Consider the following 21,879-nt stretch of genomic DNA (forward strand, 5'->3'; position numbering starts at 1 on the left):
CCCCGGGACATGCTGCACCTGCCTGCTCCTCACCCACGGCTGAAGCCTCTCAAGCCAGGGGTCGGGGGGGCGGGGGGGGGGGGGCTGGCCGTTCCTCGGAGCCTTCCTTCCCAGTGCTGCTTAGGAGCCGGTCTCCCAGAGTTCTTGCTTCTCGGGCTGCTTTAGGTTTGGGTCTTCAGTCACATCTCATGGCCAAAGTGTGTCGTGAACAACCACCTGCCTGCGCAGATCCATGCCCCAGACCAGAAACTCTGCCACGGGGTCGGTGCCAACTCGTAACAACCCTGAAAGACAGGGTGGAGCTGCCCCTGTGGGTTTCCAAGACTGTGGCTCTCGACAGGAGTAGAAAGCCCCATCTTTCTCCCAGTGGTTTCGAACTGCTGACCTTGTAGTTGGCAGTCTGACGTGTAACCACGACACCCTAGGGCTCCTAATGTGCCCACCTGTATGTGATGGATGTGCAGAAATCTGCCTGGGGCATGCACAGAAACGACAGGGGAGCGGTGATTGGAGAACGCTCACACCAGGCCGATGATTGGTGTGAAGAAAGTGTCTCCCCACACCCCCACTCCCCACCCCCACCCCTGAAGGCTGGCCAGGCTGAGCTGTGAATCTTCTCAGAAACACTACAGATTCACGCCTGCCTCTTTTTATCCCCAGAGGTGCCCTGGTGGTGTAATGGGTTCCGGGCGTCAGGGCCGCTAACCGCAAAGCCAGCAGTTCCAAACCACCAGCCTCACCTTGGGAGAGAGATGAGGCTTTCTGCGCCCGTAAAGATTGACAGCTTCAGAAACCAAAGGGGCAAGTTCTGCTCCGCCCAGTAGGGCCACCGTGGGTCAGAATCAGCTTGACTGATGGAAGTGAGCTTGGGCTGTCCAGGGTTTGTTTGCTTTTCCAGAGGAGCTTGGTGGCTCTGTCAGGTCAGGGTTGGACTCCTAACTAAAGGTTGGTGGTTCAAACCCACCCGCTGCTCCAAGGGAGAACGACGAGGCGGTGGGCTCCCATACGGGTGTACTCTACAGAAGGCCATGATGAGTCTGGCATGACGTGGCGGCTATGGGTGTCTTCCCCCTCTGCCCTCCACCCCGCCACTCCGGATAAGATCCTAGCCTCTGCTTTGGTCTTTTCGTTCAGTTTGAATATGTTTCGCAACACCTGGTGTTTGCCAACTGCATCCCCCTGATCCTGAAGTTCTTCAACCAAAACATTCTGTCCTACATCACCGCCAAGAACAGGTAAGCGCCCCCCCGCCCCCCCCCCCCCCCGGGCAGACTGCTTTGCAGGGGGCTATTAGGGGCTGTGGAGAAAGCCACACCCTCTCAGAGCCTTGCAGTCTCGCGGTGCCTGGGTGGCCAGCCCCAGCCGTTTCATTTGACGTCCGTGCCCACAGGCGTGTGTGTGTGTGTGTGTCCCACGTCCCAGAGGTGTTTGAGGGGTTCTGAGACAAGAAGGGAAGCTGTGTTTGGGGGCGTTCCTGCTTTGCCGCAGGAGCCAGATGATTATTATGAACCATCCTCCTCGAGTGGTAGAGCGGCACCCAGACCTCGGGGTCAATCGCAGGGTGACGCTCCCGAGTAGACCAGGTAAAGCCACACCAAATGGGTCACTGGCGGTAAATAATGCTGCCCAGGAAGCTGCGTCTGTAGCTGCAGTAGAATGAAATGGGGTCTTTTAACTGCTGTTTTCTAAGGTGCCCTGGCGGTGTAGTGGCTATTGCCTGTTGGGCTGCTAACCACGAGGTCAGTTTGAAATTCCTAGCTTCCCTGTGGGGAGAAAGACTGGGCCTTGCTCCTGTTAGCAGTTACAGTCTAGAGGAAAACCCACAGGGCAGTTCTGTCCTGTCCTGCAGGGTCGCTGTGAGGGGACACTTAGTTGATGCGGTAAGACTTTCTGTACCATCTCAGCGCGGAGAGAGGTTTCCGACGTGTTTCCGGCTTGTCTGAGCCATGAGGAAGCACATGCAGGTAGACTGGCCGACGTAAGAAAGGTCAGCGTGCCAGAGAGAGGCCTGAGCCAGGTAGAGGCAGCTCCAGGCACAAGCTGCCTGCCACACCTCCTACCCAGAGGGCCTGGGGGCTGTGGGGCAAAACTCTGTCCTTTGATCTTGGGGAGACTGGAGCTGGCCCCAGAGATGAGCTGTCACCTGTCTGTCGCTACCAGCCCGAAGCCCCACGGTGGGGAGGCAGCTGAGAGGGGCACAGCCCTTCCCCTGGAACATGGGCCTGCCCAGGGCTCACTGTGTGGTATCCAGTCTTGCCCTGCGTCCTTCCGAGCCCCCGTGGGAAGCATTACAATGGTTCCCCTGGCTAGGCCCGAACGCATGAGTGGAAGTGAGGCTGCTTCAGGAAGTGCCAGTAGTTAGGAAGGGGGATTCCTTTGGAGAAAGCCTTTCTCCCGAATCACACGGAGACCTGTGCACCATATAAGGCATGGGAGACAGTTCCACCCGGGTTACCGGAGACAGGGCAGGGCAGGCTGGGTGAGGACACCTCTACGTGTCAGCCAGGCCTCTGGGCTATGAGTAAGCGGGTCCAGCTCGACCTGGACCACACAGCAACCGGAACTGGTTAAAAAAAGACAACAGGTGATAGGTCATTGTGAGAAGCCTCATGCAGGGCTGTGGCTCTGAGCCTCATGGGTAGCCTGTATCTCAGCGAGACCAGGAAGCCCTCCGCCCCCACCTTGACCCCCAAGCCTCTGTGCCCCTCTCTCTGTCTTCTCAGGCCACTAGTGAACTTGCCCCCCATGAACCAGACATGAGCCATCGCCCTCAGATTGGACTCACAGCCGGTGCCTCTTCCAGACTCCCCAGGTCCAGCCCTGGGTGCTGCCTCTGTGGTGGACTGGGAGGCGGAGCTGACGGCCCCCACTGTAGCCAGGGGCCTGAGCAGGGGGGATGGCCCCCCCACCAGGCATCTGTTGGGTTTAGGGAGACAGCCCACGTATTTTGCCGCAACTGGCGAGGATGGGATGGAGCACATCTGCCACCGTTGCCTTGGAGGGAACTGAGCACATGGGACACCCACAGCTCTATCACACAGCCCACCTGCAGCTACTTGGACATGCATCTGTGTCCCCTTCCACTAACACGTAATGCCTTGAGGGATTGGCCCCAACCCGTCTTCCGTGGGCTGGGCTTCTGGGGAAGGAGGCCCTGCCTTATGCAGATGGTTTCTTGCCTTGCCCACCCCCTAAGCCTGTCCTCTCTGCACCTGCAGCATCTCCGTCCTAGATTTCCCCTGCTGCACCATCCAGGATCTGCCGGAGCTCACCACCGAGAGTCTGGTAAGCAGATGGGGATCGGGTAGCCTTTGAAAGTGCCAGGTGGCTGACGCTGGCACTGGCTCTTTCCCACCGCTCGTCCAGCCCCATCACATCCTGGCCTGGGAACCTCAGCGCAGGGCAGACGCACTGGCAAGCTCTCGGAGCTGTCGGAATTTAGAGCTGCTGACCCAGTTGGGAACGGTTTGGAAAAGCCGAGCCTGCGTTTAGCAGAGGAGAGGAGCAGAGAGGGCTGGTGGGAAACCCTGATGGGAGAGTGGGTTTGCAGAGGTGAAGGGGCTGCATGTGGTGGCCGGAGACGGCATGGTCCAGCTCAGCCAGACATGAGCCTGCCCCCTCTCTGCTGTGTGACGGGCTGGGCACGTGGCTTTTTCAAGAAGCTTCTCGAAGCCAGGAGTGTTTGGGGTCAGAGAGCATGTAAGCTCCGTCTCCCTGAGGCAGAAGCCAGTGTGCCCACAGGGGGTGGCCCAGAAAGTGCCGCTGCTTGCCCTGCACCATTCGGCAGGTGCAGCACCCCTCAGATGCCCCCCGTGTCTGACCAAACTCAGGGGACAGCTTGTCCCCTCTCCATTTTTGTGTTGCCAGAGGTACCATGGCTGCCCCTGGAACTGCTGGATGCCTGGGCCCTGCTGCTTCTCCCCCCTTGCCTCCTCCTAAAGGTTTCAGCACCCTCAAAGTGCTGAGTCAGACAAGTCCCCACTCAGAATCAACTCGCGCCTTCTGTGGGCCGGACTGATTGGAGCCGGCAGACGATGGTGGTGGGTGGGCGCTGTGTTTGGGAGTCGTTTGGCCCACTCCCTTCCTTTGGAAAGCAAGAGCGCTCTCAGGGACCAGTGGGTGAAGTGACCTGTCTCAGACCAGGGGACAGACTTCGAGTGGAGTCCAAGGCGAAAGTCACACGCTGAGACACCTTAGCCCCGTCCAAAGCCAAGATTTCCTGCCCAATTTAGAGGTGGTCTCAGCAGCTGGGGATGCCCCGGGGGGTCCCACGCCTGCAGGGGACAGCTCTACGCTGCCCAGCAGGGTTCCTGGACATTCCCAGACCTGCTCTTGTTTCGAGGTTGAAGCCCAGGGAGGTGGCCGGGCAGTTTCACAGCCAGCAAAGGAAAGCACTTCCGTGACCTCAGCATTGAAGGTGGGGGACGCGACCCCTGCCATTCCCAGCTGGGAGGAAGCATGTGTGTCCTGCAGAAAGTGGCGGAGCTGGTGTTCGAGACCCTGCTGTTTGCGGGGCATTTCAGAACCAAAGTCAGCCCTGGCTTGGCAGCCTGAGTGCGGGCCCTGTGGCAGTGGGCACTCTGTTCCCAGGCCCTGACAGGAAGCATCCTGCCACACCTCCTGTTTGGATTGAGCATAAAATAGGGAAGCAACAGTTAACCTCGTAACTGTCCAGGAGCGGGTAGAAGCGTGTGGCTCGGTTTGGGTTTGTTTCTTGTTTTTTAGTGTGAGTTGAGTGCAGGTGGACAGAGCAGGCCACCAGTGTCACATTTGACAGCTCACACATTCTGTTTCATCATCTCCGCGATGGCGGTGCCCCCAATGGGCCTCCACTAACACCCCACCTCCACCCCGCCTCCCTGCGGCTCCCATTGCTTCTGCCCAGGAGTCAGGGCTGCCCTGTTGGTCTCAAACTCGCACTCCAAGGGCTGCGGGCCTCCCTAGGGTTAGCACCGCCCTCACTGTGGGCCCTGGCCATTGCTCGGCTATAAACTGAGCCCTGGGTGAGAATTGGTGACACCAGGCCATCGGCTTGCGCATTGCACCCGTCTCTGTGCACCAGGAAGCTGGCTTGCTCTTATGATCTTAGGCTACGTACCATGTTTTCCCTCCGCTCTGTTCAGGCCCCGACGGGACCCCTCACAGAGCAGTGGGCACCATCGAGTTCTTGGTCATAGGGCCGTGAATCAGCCCATCTGGCTAAAGGCTGCCTTCCATTTTTCCACTTTGATCCGTTTTCCTCTGGACAGAGAGAGACCCTTAGATGGCCGCACAGGACCTTTTAAGACCATAGTCAGAAGTCACCAAAGTAGTATGTAGAATATTGCCTTTGCGAACTGCATTAATGCCCATTTGCTTGGTGTCCCCCGAGACTGAGACCTAGACCTAGACCTACTCCTACTCTTAAAACACAGCTTCATGCTAGGACTCCCCTGAGGCAATGGTGACACCTGGTGGTGGGCGTGGTAAATGCACTTTTCTGGTTTGCCTTTACCTGGTGTGCCGAGCCCAGCTGTGAGTCCAAACCGATGATGTTTGCACTAAGACACCCTGATGTTCATCTGAGTCGAACGGATTTCTTTTTCAGGCTTAGAAAATCACAAACCCAGAAAAAGGTCTGTACTTTACATGTATAGGGTCATTTTTTTTAATTTCTGGTTTTCCCCCTTGACTTAAAATTATTATACACATGTTAACCAAAAACTGAAGAAACACAGAAAGTATAGAGAAGACAATGAAAATGCCCTTCGGTATATCACCAACCTATAATCATTGTTGTTATTTTGGTACACATGTTTTGGGGGTTTTTTAAATCATTTTATTGGGGGCTCTTATCACAATCTATATATCCATGCATTGTGTCAATCACCTTTGTACATTTGTTGCCATCATCACTTTTAAAACATTTTCTTTCTACTTGAGCCCTTGGTATCAGCTCCTCATTCTTTCCCTCCCCCTCCCTCCCATGTAAACCCTTGATAACTTATAAATTATTATTTTTTCATGTCTTACACTGACCAAAGTCTCCCTTCACCCACTTTTCTGTTGTCCATCCCCCAGGGAGGGGGTTATATGTAGATCCTTGTAATCTGTTCCCCCTTTATACCCAACTTCTCTACACCTCCCAGTATCGCCACTCTCAGCACTGGTCCTGAAGTGATCATCTGTCCTGGATTCCCTGTGTTTCCAGCTCTAATCTGTACCAGTGTACATGCTCTGGTCTAGCCGGATTTGTGAGGTAGAATTGGGATCGTGATGGTGGGGTGGGTGGGAGAAGCATTAAAGAACTAGAGGAAAGTTGTGTGTTTTATCGGTGCTACACTGCACCCTGACTGGTTCGTCTCCTCCATGAGACCCTTCTGTAAGGGGATGTCCAGTTGCCTCCAGATGGCCTTTGGGTCTCCACTCCATACTACCCCATTCACAATGATCAGATTTTTTTTTTCTTTGATGACTGATACCTGATCCTATCGACACCTCATGATCACACAGGCTGGTGTGCTTCTTCCATGTGGACTTTGTTGCTTCTGAGCTAGATGGCTGCTTGTTTATCTTCAAACCTTTAAGATCCCAGACGCTATATCTTTTGATAGCCGGGCACTATCAGTTTTCTTCACTACATTAGTTTATGCACCCGCTTTGTCTTCAGCGATCGTGTTGGGTAGGTGAGCATCATGGAATACCAGTGTAATAGAACAAAGTGTTCTTGCATTAAGGGAGTACTTGAGTAGTGGCTCAATGTCCATCTGCTACATTAATACTAAACCTATAAATATACGCACATAAATCTATTTCCCCATCCTCATATATAAATTTATTAACATATGTACATACTTGTATTTAGACCTCTATACATGTCCTTTGCCTCCTAGTTCTCTTATATCCTTTTACTTTCCTCTTGTATCACTATCATGCTCAGCCTTCATTTGGGTTTCCTATCAGTTACATTGCCCTTGATCAAGCCCTATCAGGCCTCCTACACCCTCTTCGCTATGGACTTAAGATCACTAGATCACATGTTATTCCCTTGTCCCTGGGCCTGTTAACACCCCCTTCCTTTTCCCCCATGTCTTTAACACCCCTTCCTTTCTCCCTCTCCCATGTCTCCCCAGAACTGCCGGTCCATTGTTTTCTCTTCCTGATTGTTTATCCCCCCTATCTTATCTAAATAGACCTGCAGAGATAATAATATGCACAAACAACAAGACAGAGCAAAACAAAGTGACAAAACAAAAACCAAGGAAAACAGAAGAAAAGTCAAAAATTAGTTCAAGGTCGTTTGTTGACTTTTTTTTTTTAAACGTTTTATTAGGGGCTCATACAACTCTTTTTTTAAAAAAATCATTTTATTAGGGGCTCATACAACTGTTATCACAGTCCATACATATACATACATCAATTGTATAAAGCACATCTGTACATTCTTTGCCCTATGTTTGTTGACTTTTAAGAGTATTTTCTGGTCGAGTCTGATGGGGTGCCATACCCTGACCCCAAAGTCTACTTTTGGTATTCCCGGGGGGCTTCGTTCCTCTGCTCCCTTTGCTGTTCTGTTGCACGCCGGTAGTGTTTTGCCTCGGTGTGGTGGGGTTGGATCGGGTGCAATTCCTGCACTGTGTCTCCAGTGTTGTCCCCCATAGCACTATGGGTCAGTGAGGGACGTCGTGTCTCATGGTGGGGCTGGCCTGTGGTCCTCTCTGTGCCTTGGCTGCTCTGAGCAGGGATATTGTCCTCAGGGCTTGCTCACCAGCTTTTTGAATGAAGCCCTCCAATCCATGTATTTCACTTGGCGTGGTAAACTTTAAATTTCCAAAGTATTATTAAGTATCTTGACAACATAGTTTTCATGGCAATACATCTGAGCCTGTGCCTTAACTGTAAAGAGATGGCCCCATCCTGCTGCTGCGGGCCTGCGGCGCCCCGTCTCTGCACCGTGAGCGCTCCTCCTTGGGGACTCTGACCCAGAATCATGGTGGGCACTGCCCTGACTCACGTGCTCTCCGCTTTCTGCATTTGAACTGGCTTCACCTCAAGGCTGATGAGCAGGGCGGACACGAGGGGAAACAGACCCTCAGACAAGGATTCTGGACTCTTCCCCTCTCGCCATATGCCTGCTTTCCCTCTGTGTGTTCTCCCGGATCCCCCTCTCCTGGGGCAGGAAGGCTGGCAGCTGCTGAACTGCCAAACACCTACGTTCAACCCACTCCGCACATGGAGGAAAACCAACAAAACCCCCAGGAACCATTCCCTAGTGTGGGCTTGAAGGAAAACTTCTATGGACCTCAAACACCCTTGGCCACTGAGAGGTCCTGAGGAAACACAGAAAGCAGGGGCTTATCCCCAATTTTCTCTCAGCAATTCCCTCTGTCCAGTTGGAGACGGACAACGAGGAGATGGACAGGAAATGCTGACAGTCGTGGAGTTCTGTGAGCCAGTAGCAATCCCTGCGGGGACACTAGATACATGACCTGGGGCAAGCCCCTTCCCTGGGCGGCAGTGGCCCTGTGAATGACGGCACCTGAGCACCACAGCTGCCTCCCTCCTGACCCTCACTAAGCTCCTCCCTGATGCCCTTGGTTGTTTCCACACCAGCCCGGCGGCGCTCTGCTTGGCTGTGGAGGGATCGCCGAGAACAGCCATCAGTGCCTTGGGGCTGGAAGGGCAGAGGCGAGCTTTCCGACCCGTGGAGCGTGGCGTGGCAACTGTCTCTTGGTGACCGTGCCCCTCAGACATATACGTTCTTACCTAACTGCAGCTGGCAGCAGGGAAGCTGGTATTCTGCTCGGGTCAGTGTCGGGGGCCAGGCCGAGGGGCACGGGCCTGCTGCCCTTCACAGCCCCGCTCATGGAGACCCACGTGTCCCTCGGTGTCCTGGGGCCTGCCAATGAGGACCAGAGGAAGACCTGCCTTAAGTGGGCATCAAGGAACGCAAGGGAGCCCGCAGGGCTGCCAGGTCTGAAGAGGCGCCCGTGGAGCTGCAGGCCTGCCGAGAAGGAGATGACGCCTTGCTGGGCTGATGGAGCTTCCACGGAGCCTGCTGCCACCGCCGCCACTGCAGCGGGAACCACTGTCCAGCCACTGATCCAGCCTGCCCTGAGCCAGGCAGCATCTGGGGACCTGTGATCAGCAGGAAGGGAGAGCAGGCCTGGGGGGCTAGGCGGCTTTCCTGGGGCTCTCGGGACTGAGCTCTGAGGACAGTCGTAATCCCTCAGTACTTTTCCCTGGAGTCTCGGGAGGAAGTGCAAGTATGTCGCAGACTTCTAGAATGGTCGAGTCAAAAGGACTTTGAAAGGTTATCTAGTTCAGCCGCTTATAGGACACAGGAGAAACGAGTTCCTGCAGGTCATCCTGCCAGGACAGCACTGTCGCCCCCATGTCCTGGTGCCTCTAGAAGGCCCCTCTTTGCTGGTGGCTACCGAGGGTGGGAGGGTGCTGTTGCGTCAGAAGCCAGGGCGGAGGAAAGGACCTTGCTGTCCCACCAGTGTAGTCTCCCAGCTCCTGTAAGTGCTAGTAGCCATCATGAGCATTTAAAAATCGGCCTCCCCTGCCACAGACACCAGGTGGGACCACTAAGGAGCCTGACCTGTCCGGGACAAGCCAGGCCAGCTGATGCGCTGGGGCAGAAACTCCCATAGAAGTTTCCCTCAGGAAGCCCGGCAGTGATCTCCCAGGACTTGTTTCAAACCAACGCTGATCATTTACGACAGAAGAGCCCCAAATCAGACCCAGTGCTGTTGAGTGAAGCTGGCTCGCCATGGCCCCGGAGGACAGGGTGGAACCGCCCCCTTTGCGCTTCCGAGGCTGCAGACCTTTATGGGAGCAGAAAACCTCATCTCTCTCCCAGGGAGCGACTGGTAGATTCGAACTGCTGACCTTGCAGTGAGTCAGCCCAACGTGTAACCGGCCCTCCCCCTACCCTATCCCCACCCCCATTCCCCCCCCACACACCACCGCCACCAGGGCTCCTTTTCTTTCTTTTTTTTTTTATTCAGAATTATTTCTGAATGTTTTTTAAAAGTTTCCCTGCAATGTTTTTTTTAAATCTTTGGTCTTAACTTACTTCCTCCATCCCCAAGAATCTGACTTTTTCCAACTTAGTTGCATGTTCACTCCTCCCGGTTTAGAAGCCTGCCTGCCTTGCTTGGTTCAACTGAGCTGGCGGGAGCCAGGGGACGTCTCCGTTCACCAGGCTCGCGCCTGCTCGCCCTTCTCCTGTGTTCTGTCCCTGGAGGTGGGAAGAAGTTCCAAGATGGTACTTGGCCACCCTGCTGGCTCATTGACTTATGTCGCCTCTGACACCCAGTATGTATCTACAGCCCCCAGAGCACATCGGGCCGCCTATTTCTGTCTCCCAAAAAAATGGGTTCTGTGAGGGAACCCCCGCTTCTAATCTGACATCCATCTGCGATCTCGCCTTGGGTGCTCACAAGCTATCATCAAGAAACATGTCAGAGAAACACCTGGTCAGAAGGCACCATCTGCCATCGCCCCTCCCTGGCTGGGGAATTATGCAATACAGCTTGCTAAGGGGGATGGCGGTTGATAAAGAGCCCAACGCCAGTGAATAGAGGCTCTCCATCCTGGTTTGAACACACCAGCACGGGTCCTGACGTTGAGCAGGGACCAGCGGGACTTGTCTGGGGGCAGTGTGGATGGGGGTAGAAGTCTGTCCTGTCTTTTGGTACTCTGAATCAAGCCCCGAGGTGCCAGGCAGTCTCCCCGGGTCGGCAGTTGAGTGTTTTCGGATGAAGGATGCTATGTGAAGAGCAAGTGAGGGCAGCCCCCCACCCCGCTGCCAGCTGGCCGACCCCGGGCTCTGGCTGTGTGGGTCACGGGACGGACCTTGCGTTCCAGGAAGCCGCAGACAACAGCCACTTCTGCTGGAGGAACCTCTTCTCGTGCATCAACCTCCTGCGGCTGCTCAACAAACTGACCAAGTGGAAGCACTCCAGGACCATGGTGAGTGGGCGCTGGGGGCGGCCGGGTCGGCCCGGCCGGCTTTCTCTGTGAACACGTGCAGGTGGCCTCCCGGATCTCAGCCTCTCCTGATTCTGGGCCGTTTGGCCCCTGTGAGATGACCACCAACCTGCCCATCTCTCCTCCCGTCTCCAAGCTGAGCTCTCAGGGCAGCCTTGGGGAGGTCGGTCACTCTTCTCTGAACTGCAGCCAGGCACACCGTGCGATGCCAGCCCAGGAGTGTCTCCGGGGCATTGTTTGGGGGAAATGAAAGATTAGAAACCACCCACCGGTACCACATGAGCCAGTTGCGTGAATTCTGGTACCGGCCTCGTGGTAGGATAGCGGTTCTCCACCTGTGGGTCGTGACCCCTTTGGCAGTCAAATGACCCTTTCACAGGGTCGCCCGATTCATCACAGTAGCAAAATGACAGTGATGAAGTAGCAAGGAAAACAACGTTATGGTTGGGGGCCACCACCCCATGAGGAACTATAGGAAAGGGTCGCGGCATCAGGAAGGTGGAGAACCGCGGCTGTAGGGGGAAGTAGTTCTGTCCGACTGTGGAACACTCTCCCACTTCAGCCTTGTTAAAAGACGCCGAGAGTGACGGGATCCGTTGTTGGTTACTCTGTGCCCTCGTAGAGCAGGGTTTGCATAGAAGAGCTAGCTGAGCACAGCACACAGGAAAACGGTAGCTATGGAAAGGATGGGGGGCGGTGGGGGCGGCGCTGGCAATGTTTCTTTCACGTTATACGGCATGCACTTGGAACCTCGGAAACGTTGACTTACCAGAGCCCCCTGTCCCTGCGGACGAACTAGAAGGAGCACCTGGGTCTTGGCTCCCCATAAACCTCCCCAGGGGGGCTGTGAAGCCGCCGGGTTAGGGAACTGCTGGCCCCTGGTATCCCTGAGTCAGACATTAAAAAACATCTAGCTTCATCCCGGCCTTCGCCCCCCCCCCCCCCCCCCCCCGTCCCCCTTCTCCCGGCAGATGCTGGTGGTGTTCAAATCGGCTCCCATCCTGAAGCGCGCCCTCAAGGTCAAGCAGGCCATGCTGCAGCTCTACATCCTGAAGCTGCTGAAGATCCAGACCAAGTACTTGGGACGCCAGTGGAGGAAAAGCAACATGAAGACCATGTCGGCCATTTACCAGAAGGTGCGGCACCGCATGAACGACGACTGGGCCTATGGAAATGGTGAGTGTAGTCCAGCCCCGGGGCAGCAGAGGCCCACTTCTCTGTGTCCCCCGGCCCCCCTTCCCGGGACGTGTTGGTTCCATGTTTCAGATGAGAAAGCAGAACCCATGGGTGCAGGTGTGGCTAGGACAAAGTTGAAGGCTGATGCTGGCCCGTCCTTGGTTGTATGTCAGCTATGACAATGTGTTGTATGAAACCGGGAAGAACCTCTCCCTTTCCAAGACACACCTCTCAGGGACAGTATTCTCCTAAAGATTTTAAACGTTGCTTTCTGTCCCATAAATGTTCAAAGCCGTTAGGATGTGAAATTGGCAAACGCTTTGCACTATTGCCACGTGGACCGCAACATGCGGAAAGCCGCCCAAAGGTGGCCGCCGTCACCATCCTGTCGTCTAAGGCGCCGATCTTTTCTGCGTGCACACGCGAGCATGTCTTCCCGCAAGGATGGGAGATGTTCGTGCAGTTCACATCCTGCACTGTTTCAGATTGGCCCATTTCCACGTTAGAGACCAATGAAATCCATGTACAGAATTCTCCAGTTGTCCCAGAATGTTCTCTGTAACTTACCTTTTCCAAACCGGAATCTAAGCAGGGTCACAGACGTTAGCGGCCCAGTGGGCTCTCTCGTTGGTTTGGAATCAAGCAGGGTCTCTGTTTTCCTGCGACACGGCCTGGCTGAAGAACTGGGCCAGCTGGCCTGGGAGGTCGCTGTGGGCCTCTGGCCGGCTGCTTCCTTTCACCTGGTTCTTCTGCCTCTGGGACTTCCTGGGAAGGGAAGGGTGTCACGCACTTTAACCTCTTTGGTTCTCAAGCTCGCTGGGTGGTGTTGGGTGCTGTGCATTGGCTCCTGTCAGCAGATGTGCTCTGCAGTTCAGCTAGCAGGACTTAGAGCCAAGACGGGCAGTTTGCCTGAAGCCACCGGAACTGCCTGGTGCAGAGCAGTCAGTCCAAAGGCACTGTCACTAGGCTTAGTTTAGATCACAGTTCTTTCAGTAACACATCTGCGTCCTAAGACTGGGGCTCGGCGGCGGGAGCCGTCCAGTTGGAGCTGGCAAGCAGCTTGGTTGTGGAGAGTGAGGGCATTTCAGTGGTGCGACGGAGTGCCACTTGCCTGGTCCTTTTCCAGACCCTCCGCAGGCTGACTCGTGACCAGTCTTTGCTGCCTTTTGTGACCTGCTTGGGCTTTGGGGGATGCCGTGGTAGAGTTCAGACAGCGTCCTTGAAAGTTTAGAGTCTGAACCAGCGGTTCTCAACCTGGGAGTCGCGACCCCTTTGAGGGGGTCGAATGACCTTTTCACAAGGGGTTGCTTAAGACCATATTTCCAATGGTCTTAGGAACCGAGACACCACTCCTCTATCCGTCTCCAGGCGGGCCCACCCAAGTGCAGATACACCCACATACGGGGGTCACCACAACACAAGGAACTGTGTTACAGGGTCTGGGAGTTAGGAAGATTGAGAAGTACTACTCTAAATGAACTCTAGTTATAATGTCTTACTAACCGCTCAGCTTAGCTTAGAGTGGCAGCCGAGCTCAGAGAATTAAGAGAGGCATTTGACTGGCCTCTTAACGAGCCAGCATGCGTCTCCAACTCCGACCCCTCCAGCAGAGCGTGCTACATGAAGCCTTACACGTGTTCAAGCCCGGCACACCCAGCGTTGCTGCCCTGAGGAGCCCAAGCCCACCTGCACTTCCCCACCACAGACTGACGGGGGCGGTGTGGAGGGCCTGGGGAGTAGGCTCAGCCATAAAGTGAGTGTCCCCAGTGAGGGAGCAAAAGCAAAGCCCGTTCTCTGCTTTCTGTGGCGGGCCTCCTAGAAGCCTCGCTCTTTGCTTAGCCTGTCACCTGGCTTTGTCACATGCCGTGGCTGGAGCCCGGAGTCGAGAAGTCTTTGGTGACCAGCCCATTGGGATCCTTCTTGTCGCACCCCTTCCTCTTTCTTCCTGAGGCTTGGAATCTGCAAAAACAGCGGGTCTGAGTCATATCGACACGGTGGCAGTGGGTTTGATATGGCGGTTGTTTGCATAAGGTGACATAGATTTAGAACAAAGGATACGTAGACCTAGTAAGCATGTGCACTGTCACGGCCATCAAGTGGGTTCCCAGGACAGGGTAGAACTGCCCCTGTGGGTTTCTGAGACTGCAGCTCTTTGGGAATAGAAAACCTCATCTCTCTCCTACGGAGCGGCTGCTGGTTTCGAACCGCTGCCTGGATCATTTTCTGCCCAACTCATAACTACTACGCCGCCAGGGTTCCTGGGATGTGCAGTGATAAAAGGGGATTTAATCGGAGCTCTCCCATCCTCAGAGGTACCACTGGTCCCAGTTTTCTAAACTCGCCTTCTAAAGAGACTGTGCGTACGCGGGGGTGGGTTTGTGGGCACAGGCGGTTGGTGGTCAGCGGCAGTAGGCCATGTACTCAGTATGTTGCTCTTTCTGGAAAAGGGAATTCGGAGCAGCGGCCTGGCTGGAGGCCCGTGTTCCGGTGGGGGGAGAGTAGTGATCCCGTATGACGTGCTGCCAGCTCTCCCTGTCTTCCCAACCTAGACGTCGACGCCCGGCCGTGGGACTTCCAAGCGGAGGAGTGCACGCTGAGAGCCAGCATTGAGGCCTTCAACAGCCGCCGCTACGACAGGCCCCAGGACTCGGAGTTTGCCCCCGTGGACAACTGCCTGCAGAGCGTTCTGGGCCAGAGGCTGGAGCTGCCCGAGGAATTCCACTACTCATACGAACTCTGGCTCGAGCGAGAGGTGTTCTCCCAGCCCATCTGCTGGGAGGAGCTGCTGCAGGGCCACTGACCTGGCTCCCGTCAGCAGAGACCCCGGGGGTGGGGATTGGGGGGAGGGGGTTGTCAGAAGGTTCTCGGGGCTAGCCCAGGGACTTCCAACGTGGTCCCAGGCCGTCTGGGCGCTGTTGGCCCAGGCTAGGATCCTGGTTCACAGGGCACTGATCAGCCTGCCCTGCATCTGCCGGGTGCCCAGCTGACCATGGGAATCTGTGGGTCAGCCCTGGGCGGGCTCTCTGGCCGGGCTTCTCTCCCCATGCGCCTTGCCTCAAACCAGGCCTTTGCCGGCCCCATGAAGGGAAAGGCGTTTGCCCCGTGTGGGGTGTTAGCCCGCGTCATTCATCTCAGCACCGAGAGTTGGTTCCTAGGGCAGCGGTTCTCAACCTGGGGGGTCACTATCCTTTGGGGATTGAATGAGCCTTTCACAGTGGTCGCCTAATTCGTCACAGCAGCAAAATGACAGTGATGGAGCAGCAACAAAAGTAGTCTGATGGTTGGGGTCACCACCACATGAGGAACTATGAAAGCGTCGCGGCACTAGGAAGGTGGAGAGCCACTGTCCGGGGGCCTTCCAGAGCCTTGGCAAGACCACCTGTGAAACGCTGCCGTGCACGTTTGGGCAAAGATGCCTGGCATCCCCTCCCCCTCTTTCTAAGCCCAGCCACTCGGGCGAGTTGAGTGCCCACGTCCGCGCCCGCCCTGTGGGAATAATGGCTCCTTTGCTCTGCACTTTGGGCCACGTGCGGAAGGCAGATGGCGGGGCCGGGGGGGGGGGGGCGAGTTTCCTCAAGTCCCCAAGCGATCTGTGTGCAGCATGCAAAGCGCGGCCTGTGGGTGGACTCTGTGGGGCGTGGGTTCTTTCAAAGCCACCACCGCGGCGGCCCGGTGCACTGCTCCGGGGCAGTCCTAAAACAGGTGGTTACGCTGCAGAAAATGATCCTGTCGGTCCACCTCGTTTTTCAAATGACAAGTTAGTGCCAGGAGGCTCCATTGACTGAGCCGGCTGCGTCCATTTGCGCTCCTGCCTGACTGCTCTCCTAAGTGACCAGAACAGCAAGTGCGGCCAGCTGCCAGGTCCCTCTCCCCACACACACACACCCCGTGTTGAGCCCTAGTGTTTGTTATTTGTTTATCCCCGCTCTTCTCCCCCACCCCACCAGCACTTTCCGGGCATCCTGTGGGGGTGCAGCTGCCCTGCTTCCACCCCGCCAGCGCTGCCCGTTTCTTTGAGGCACCAACCGCTCCACGTGGCTCTGCTGGCAGCCAGGTCACCCAGGTCTCGGCACCAGCTCCTGCCCACCCAGGACTACCCGCACAGACCCACTGCCTGCCCCCCAAGCTTTTCAACCGCCGAGACACCCTGTAACAGCACCAGCTGCCCATGACCGGTCATTTCGGAAGGTGCGATGAAGAGGCCCAAAGCGGCGGCCAGAACTCTTGTCGATGAGCCTTGGACGGATGGACGGACCTCTCTGTGTTTCAGGGCAGCACGGTGTCTGTTTCCATGGTAAAATGTCCGTTAATGTTCTGAAGAAAATTACCTTGGGTTTCAAAAAGAAAACCCTTCTTAAAACACTCTAGATTTTACCCGAGTGAAAACGTGAGGACAGCCGCCCTCGTCATCAAAATACTGTTGGGGACCTGTCTTTGGGCTGTCGATTCCTCTGGGGGCAGGCCTGCATTTCCAACTGGTTTGAATGCAAACCCGGGTAACCAGCCCCCGGCTAGCTGATTCCGGCTAGCTGAGAGGGCTAGCTGAGTGGGTTCTCGTCCAGACGCGTTTTCAGTTGGGAGTATTTCGGCCGTTTGTTTTGCTTGTTAGGGACGTGTTCATCTACTGAAGCACTTTAATAAACAGGAAAAGTAGCTGCAGTTTGTAATCCGGTCTTTCACATCAACACGAGAAAACCTTAAAAGCCTCAGACCCAGGAAGGAGGGTGTCATTAAAGGGAGTGTGTGTACAAACCAGTCTTCGTAGACGAATACAAGCGCCTCCAGACACTCAGTGACTGATGGCCGGCGTGTATTTCTCGCCCAGAGGTCTGGGGTGAGCTCAAGTTCTGCCTGGCTCAGCTTGGCTGGCTACCGGGGCTGCTCTCTGCCCATCTCCTCATTCTGGCCCCAGGCGGATAGACTAGCCTGTCTAGGACTTGCTGGACTCTTGGCAAGAGACCATCGCCAACCCATGCAAGGACATGTGAAGCACCTGGCTGTCGTAGCTTAAGGCCAAATTACCCAGGCTCCATTGATCAAAAGCAGCTCACCTGGACGAATCGAACACTGGGCCAGACAAGGACATTCCATCTCCAGGGTGGCAAGTATGGAAATAATCATCTTACACAAGAGACAGTGAATGGGGAACAGCCTTACCCCATCTAGGTAAGAATCTCTACTGTTTCCTTCCACGTAAAATACTTATCAAGGAAGACATGTGAAAAGTCTTATCTAGTCCTGACATGAAGGGGCCCTGGTGGTGTGGTGGCTATGAGTTGGGCTGCGATCCTCATGCTCGGCAGTTCGAAACCACCAGAAGCTCCCCGGAGAAAAACTGGGCTCTCTACTCCCATAAACAGAGTCTCCGAAAGCCACAGGGGATTGATATGAGTCAGTATTGCCTTGATGGCACTGAGTGGGGTTTGGAATCGTGACATGGCAAGTCCAGGATCTCAGGTCTGATGCAATGTCTCTTGATCCTGAAACTTGGAAAAATGACAAAGCTAGCTGACCCCACCATCACATAAATGATGGAGCAGAGAGGACAGCCTTAAGACGCATTGCCCACCAAGGGAGCAGCCGGAAGGCACACAGCCGTCCACAGGCCATGCTATACCGTACCCCCGTCTCCTGTTACTCTGGGTAAGAGACATGTGCTGGAGCCTGTTCCCTGGAAGTAGCTTCCTGGCCCTTGATTTTGCTCTGGGGCTTTAGGAGGTAGGGGGCTGGGGCTTCTCAGATCCTCCTTGGTCACATCTGCATTGGGGAGCGGTGGTGGTGCCTGGATGAACTTTTTTTTAAATCATTTTATTGGGGGCTCATACAGTTCTTATCACAATCCATACATACATCAATTTTCTAAAGCACATTTGTACATTCATTGCCCTCATCCTCAAAACATTTGCTCTCCACTTAAGCCCTTGGCATCAGCTCCTCATTTTTCTCCCTGCTCCCCCCTCCCTCATGAACCCTTGATAACTTATAAATTATCATTTTGTCATATCTTACACTGACATCGCCCTTCACCCACTTTTCTGTTGTCCATCCCCAGGGAGGAGTTTATACGTAGATCCTTGTAATCGGTTCCCCCTTTCTACCCCACCCTCCCAGTATTACTACTCTCAGCACTGGTCCTAAAGGGATCATCTGTCCTGGATTCCCTGTGTTTCCAGTTCCTTCCTATCTATACCAGTGTATGTCCTCTGGTCTAGCCAGATTTGTAAGGTAGAATTGGGATCATAATAGTGGGGGGGGAAAGGCACAGGAAGCATTTAGGAATTAGAGGAAAGTTGTATGTTTCATCGTTGCTATACTGCACCCTGACTGGCTTGTCTCCTCCCCACAACCCTTCCTTCTGTAAGGGGATGTCCAGTAGCCTACAAATGGGCTTTGGGTCTCCATTCTGCACTCCCCCTCATTCACAATATGATTTTTTGTTCTGATGATGCCTGATACCTGATCCCTTCGACACCTCGTGATCACACCAGCTGGTGTGCTTCTTCCATGTGGGCTTTGTTGCTTCTGAGCTTAGATGGCCACTAGTTTGCCTTCAAGCCTGTAAGACCCCAGACACTATGTCTTTTGATAGCCGGGCACCACTGGATGAACTTCTTGGTTTGCTTCCTGTTCGTGGAATGTTGGCCCCAGAGCCACTTCTATTTTGAAGAGTCATCTTTTCATTGGACTGGCAGTTTCTAAACTTAGAAGCTCTCAGAAGCTTTTAACAATCGAATTCCCATCAACTCCATGTGGCAACGCCAATCTGCAAAATAGCTACAGTTTAAAAAACAATAAAATAACCAAAGTGATGATACCTCTCTACTAAGTTACTTTTGGAGTAAATCTGGCTCTTTCTTTACCTTGAGCCATTTTTCCAATTGCAGGCAGAAATTATGAACGAGTATGTAGCCCAGTCGGGGACCTTACTAAAACGCCCGAGTAGCGCTGTTGATTCAGGGCCTTGTTGGTTTCAAGCATTTAATTTCCCTCTCGCTCTCATAAATTAGACACAAACAATGAGACCTTTCAACATTGTAAGACCTGAAATCTCTAGATCCGCCTTGCCTTAGTATCCTTGTATTAAAAAAGGGTCAGTTTTCAGTTTACCTAAAAAAAAAAAATTGAAAAAAAGCTAAAGGAAGTTGTCCTAAAAGCAAGAATGATAGAATAAGGAGCTTTGAACATCAAGTGGGAAGAAATCTGGTAAACAAACCTATGGGTGAAATATAATAGGCTTGAGTTTCTAAACTGCCAATTGAAGACAGTGAGCACTGATGTTCTGCATCCAGAGAGGAAAAATAAGATGCATCCGGCTGGAAATGGTGAAGGGAAGCAAGGGAAGGGGAGGTTTCCACATTGCACTCAAAACTAGTAACTGAGGACACCAGGAGACGGTGGATAAGTCTGGGCAGAAGTTATACCCATAGCAGCCAATTCAAAAGTGATACTCAAGGTTCTATTCTGAAGTATTACCGAAGCACCTGTGCTCAGAACCAGTGTGCCCAGCTGCCACTGCGTGCTACCCTGACTCAAGACACAATAGAGGATCCTGGACAGAGTGAAAAAAATGAAGGGAAAACTCCATTTCCTGAAAGAAAAAAAAATAAGCCCAAAGGGACGAGACTCTAACCCTTAGCTGTCTTTTGTAATTGGAACTGAAGTCAGTCTCTGGGGTCACCTTTCATCCAAATAAGAGATTGGCTTATAAAGCAAATAATCTGTGTTCCCGTAAATAATCAACATTTACTCCAAAGCAAAGAACAATGAGGAAAGGAGGGGTAGGGAAGCTAGATGAGAAACCATCTTTTGCCCCAAACATCCAAATCATGCAAAGTTAAGCTCGGAGCCATTCAAGAACCGAGGTCTCACTGAGTCAATTCACATAGAAGAAGACTTAACGATGTCTAAAGTACAGGAGGGCACGCTAATGTGCAACCAAACACCACGTGGAAAAGGTAACCGTAACCGATGCATCAAAGGTATCCAAGGTCCAAAAGCAGTTAAGTAGGAGCCTTGCTTGCTGTGTAAACTTCTGCCTAAAACACAATAAACTCTAATCTACAGGTGAATCCAATTGGAATGCTGGGAAATGTTCAAATAGCCCATAGGAAGACAGAAAACACGATAAAAACCAAAGAAGACAGACAAACAAAATGGCAGGCTAAGTAGAAACTTTCTAAATACACCAATTACACAGAGCTCAACAGTGAATTTAAACGGTCTAATACAAGAGTCTCACGTCAGATATAACAGGCAGGTGACAAGCAAAGAGATGAAAAAGGACATTAGGTAAATCCATGGAAGGCAGAAGTACTGGATAAACCACAGAGCAAAGGATATGGCTAGAGACCGGGACGTCATCCATACTCGGTGATACCGGGTTTCTCAAGCCACCTTGTTCCAAATTTGGATTCGAACACTGAAAAGTTCAAGAACTGGACACATTTTCCCCCTAAGAAATCATGGAAAACCAGATCATTGGTTCTGAGACCCCCAAATTACACTTAAAAATTCACTATGGAGGCTTTCAGCCTTCTCACAAGTCACTCTCTTGGACACTCTCTCGACGTCGGATTGTTTGTGATTTCAACCTCTTCGATGGTCAGGGTCCTTTGTGTTCTGGCTGACAGTTACACCCTTGCCTACCTGAGCCGCTTTAATTACTCCGTTTCCTTGCAAAAACATTGAACACGTCGACTTAGCCATGTACTCAGGCGCCAAATCCGAGCAGCAGCCACCTGATCCAAAGGTCCGTGATTTCGTTCTCTGACGTGGCTCACAGGTGTCACTCTCCTGCCGGCTTTCTTTGGAGCCATAGGTGTGAGGTTTTATGCAAACAAACCCTTCAAAGGCATAATGGCGAATGTTTCAACGCAGGAGCACAAGCATCGTGCGTTGCCGGAGAGCACTGCTCCGACTGAAGCCACCCTCCCTGGTGTCCCCAGCGCTGAGCTATGACATCTCACGCACTCGGCCCAGACAGGGCTGTTCAGGTTGGATTTTCGGTTGGACTCTTGAGCAGATTTCTTCCCAAACATTGCTGTTCGAGTCGTGGAACATTCGAGCTTGGAGCCGTTCGACAGTCAAGGCACCACTGTCATGCTCAGTGAATCGACTCACCCAGAGGACAGCAATTCTCAAGTTCACCAAAAAGCGGGGCTGCGAGTTACATAACACCCAGCCGGATCAACCTGAAAGTACAAGTGGATAAATTTCTAATTATAGTGGGAGGCTTCGACGGCTCTTTTGTAACTGTATAGGACCCTAGACGGAGCATCAGCAACGATGCGTCAGAAATGATACTGAGCAACAGGACCGAGTTGACCTCTGTAGAACACGCCACCGTACCACAGAACGGACCTTCTTTTTTCAATGTAGACCACGTACCAACCCTGACCCTACCCTGGATCAGAAAAGAGAAGAAAAGTCAGATCTTTGTGGGGTTTTTTTTTTATAGATCTTTGTGTTTTTAAGTCACTTTTTCTTGTAGTATCTTATCAAGATGCAGCTACTACCAATAATCACCAACTCATGCCACCAGCATTCTGTCTTAAAACCATTCTGCCTCCCAGGTTGGCCTGAGCAACACATTTACCAAGTAGGTGGCAATTGTAGGGCCTGGGCTGCCCATTTTCCAACTTTACAAGCGAATCCAAGATACACTCCTCTTAAGAGCCTTGATCACATCTTGAAGATGATGCCTTCTCTTGCCAGATAAAATAATAG

At 53.3% G+C, this 21,879-nt stretch overlaps 1 protein-coding gene across 1 annotated transcript in view; it reads left to right on the forward strand.

Annotated features, from left to right (window-relative positions):
- STRIP2 (striatin interacting protein 2) overlaps nucleotides 1–14,954 on the forward strand; it is a 33,547-nt gene extending 18,593 nt beyond the window's left edge. Inside the window, exons 17-21 of the mRNA XM_075557728.1 lie at nucleotides 1,135–1,235; nucleotides 3,219–3,285; nucleotides 10,855–10,959; nucleotides 11,949–12,153; nucleotides 14,703–14,954. Of these exons, the coding sequence (XP_075413843.1) occupies nucleotides 1,135–1,235; nucleotides 3,219–3,285; nucleotides 10,855–10,959; nucleotides 11,949–12,153; nucleotides 14,703–14,953 (729 nt within the window). The 3' untranslated portion in view covers nucleotide 14,954. The remainder of the gene's footprint in view (nucleotides 1–1,134; nucleotides 1,236–3,218; nucleotides 3,286–10,854; nucleotides 10,960–11,948; nucleotides 12,154–14,702) is intronic.
- Nucleotides 14,955–21,879: the final 6,925 nt, after the last annotated feature.

The sequence above is a fragment of the Tenrec ecaudatus genome, chromosome 9 (genome assembly GCF_050624435.1).
Source record: "Tenrec ecaudatus isolate mTenEca1 chromosome 9, mTenEca1.hap1, whole genome shotgun sequence".
NCBI classification, from domain to species: domain Eukaryota; kingdom Metazoa; phylum Chordata; class Mammalia; order Afrosoricida; family Tenrecidae; genus Tenrec; species Tenrec ecaudatus.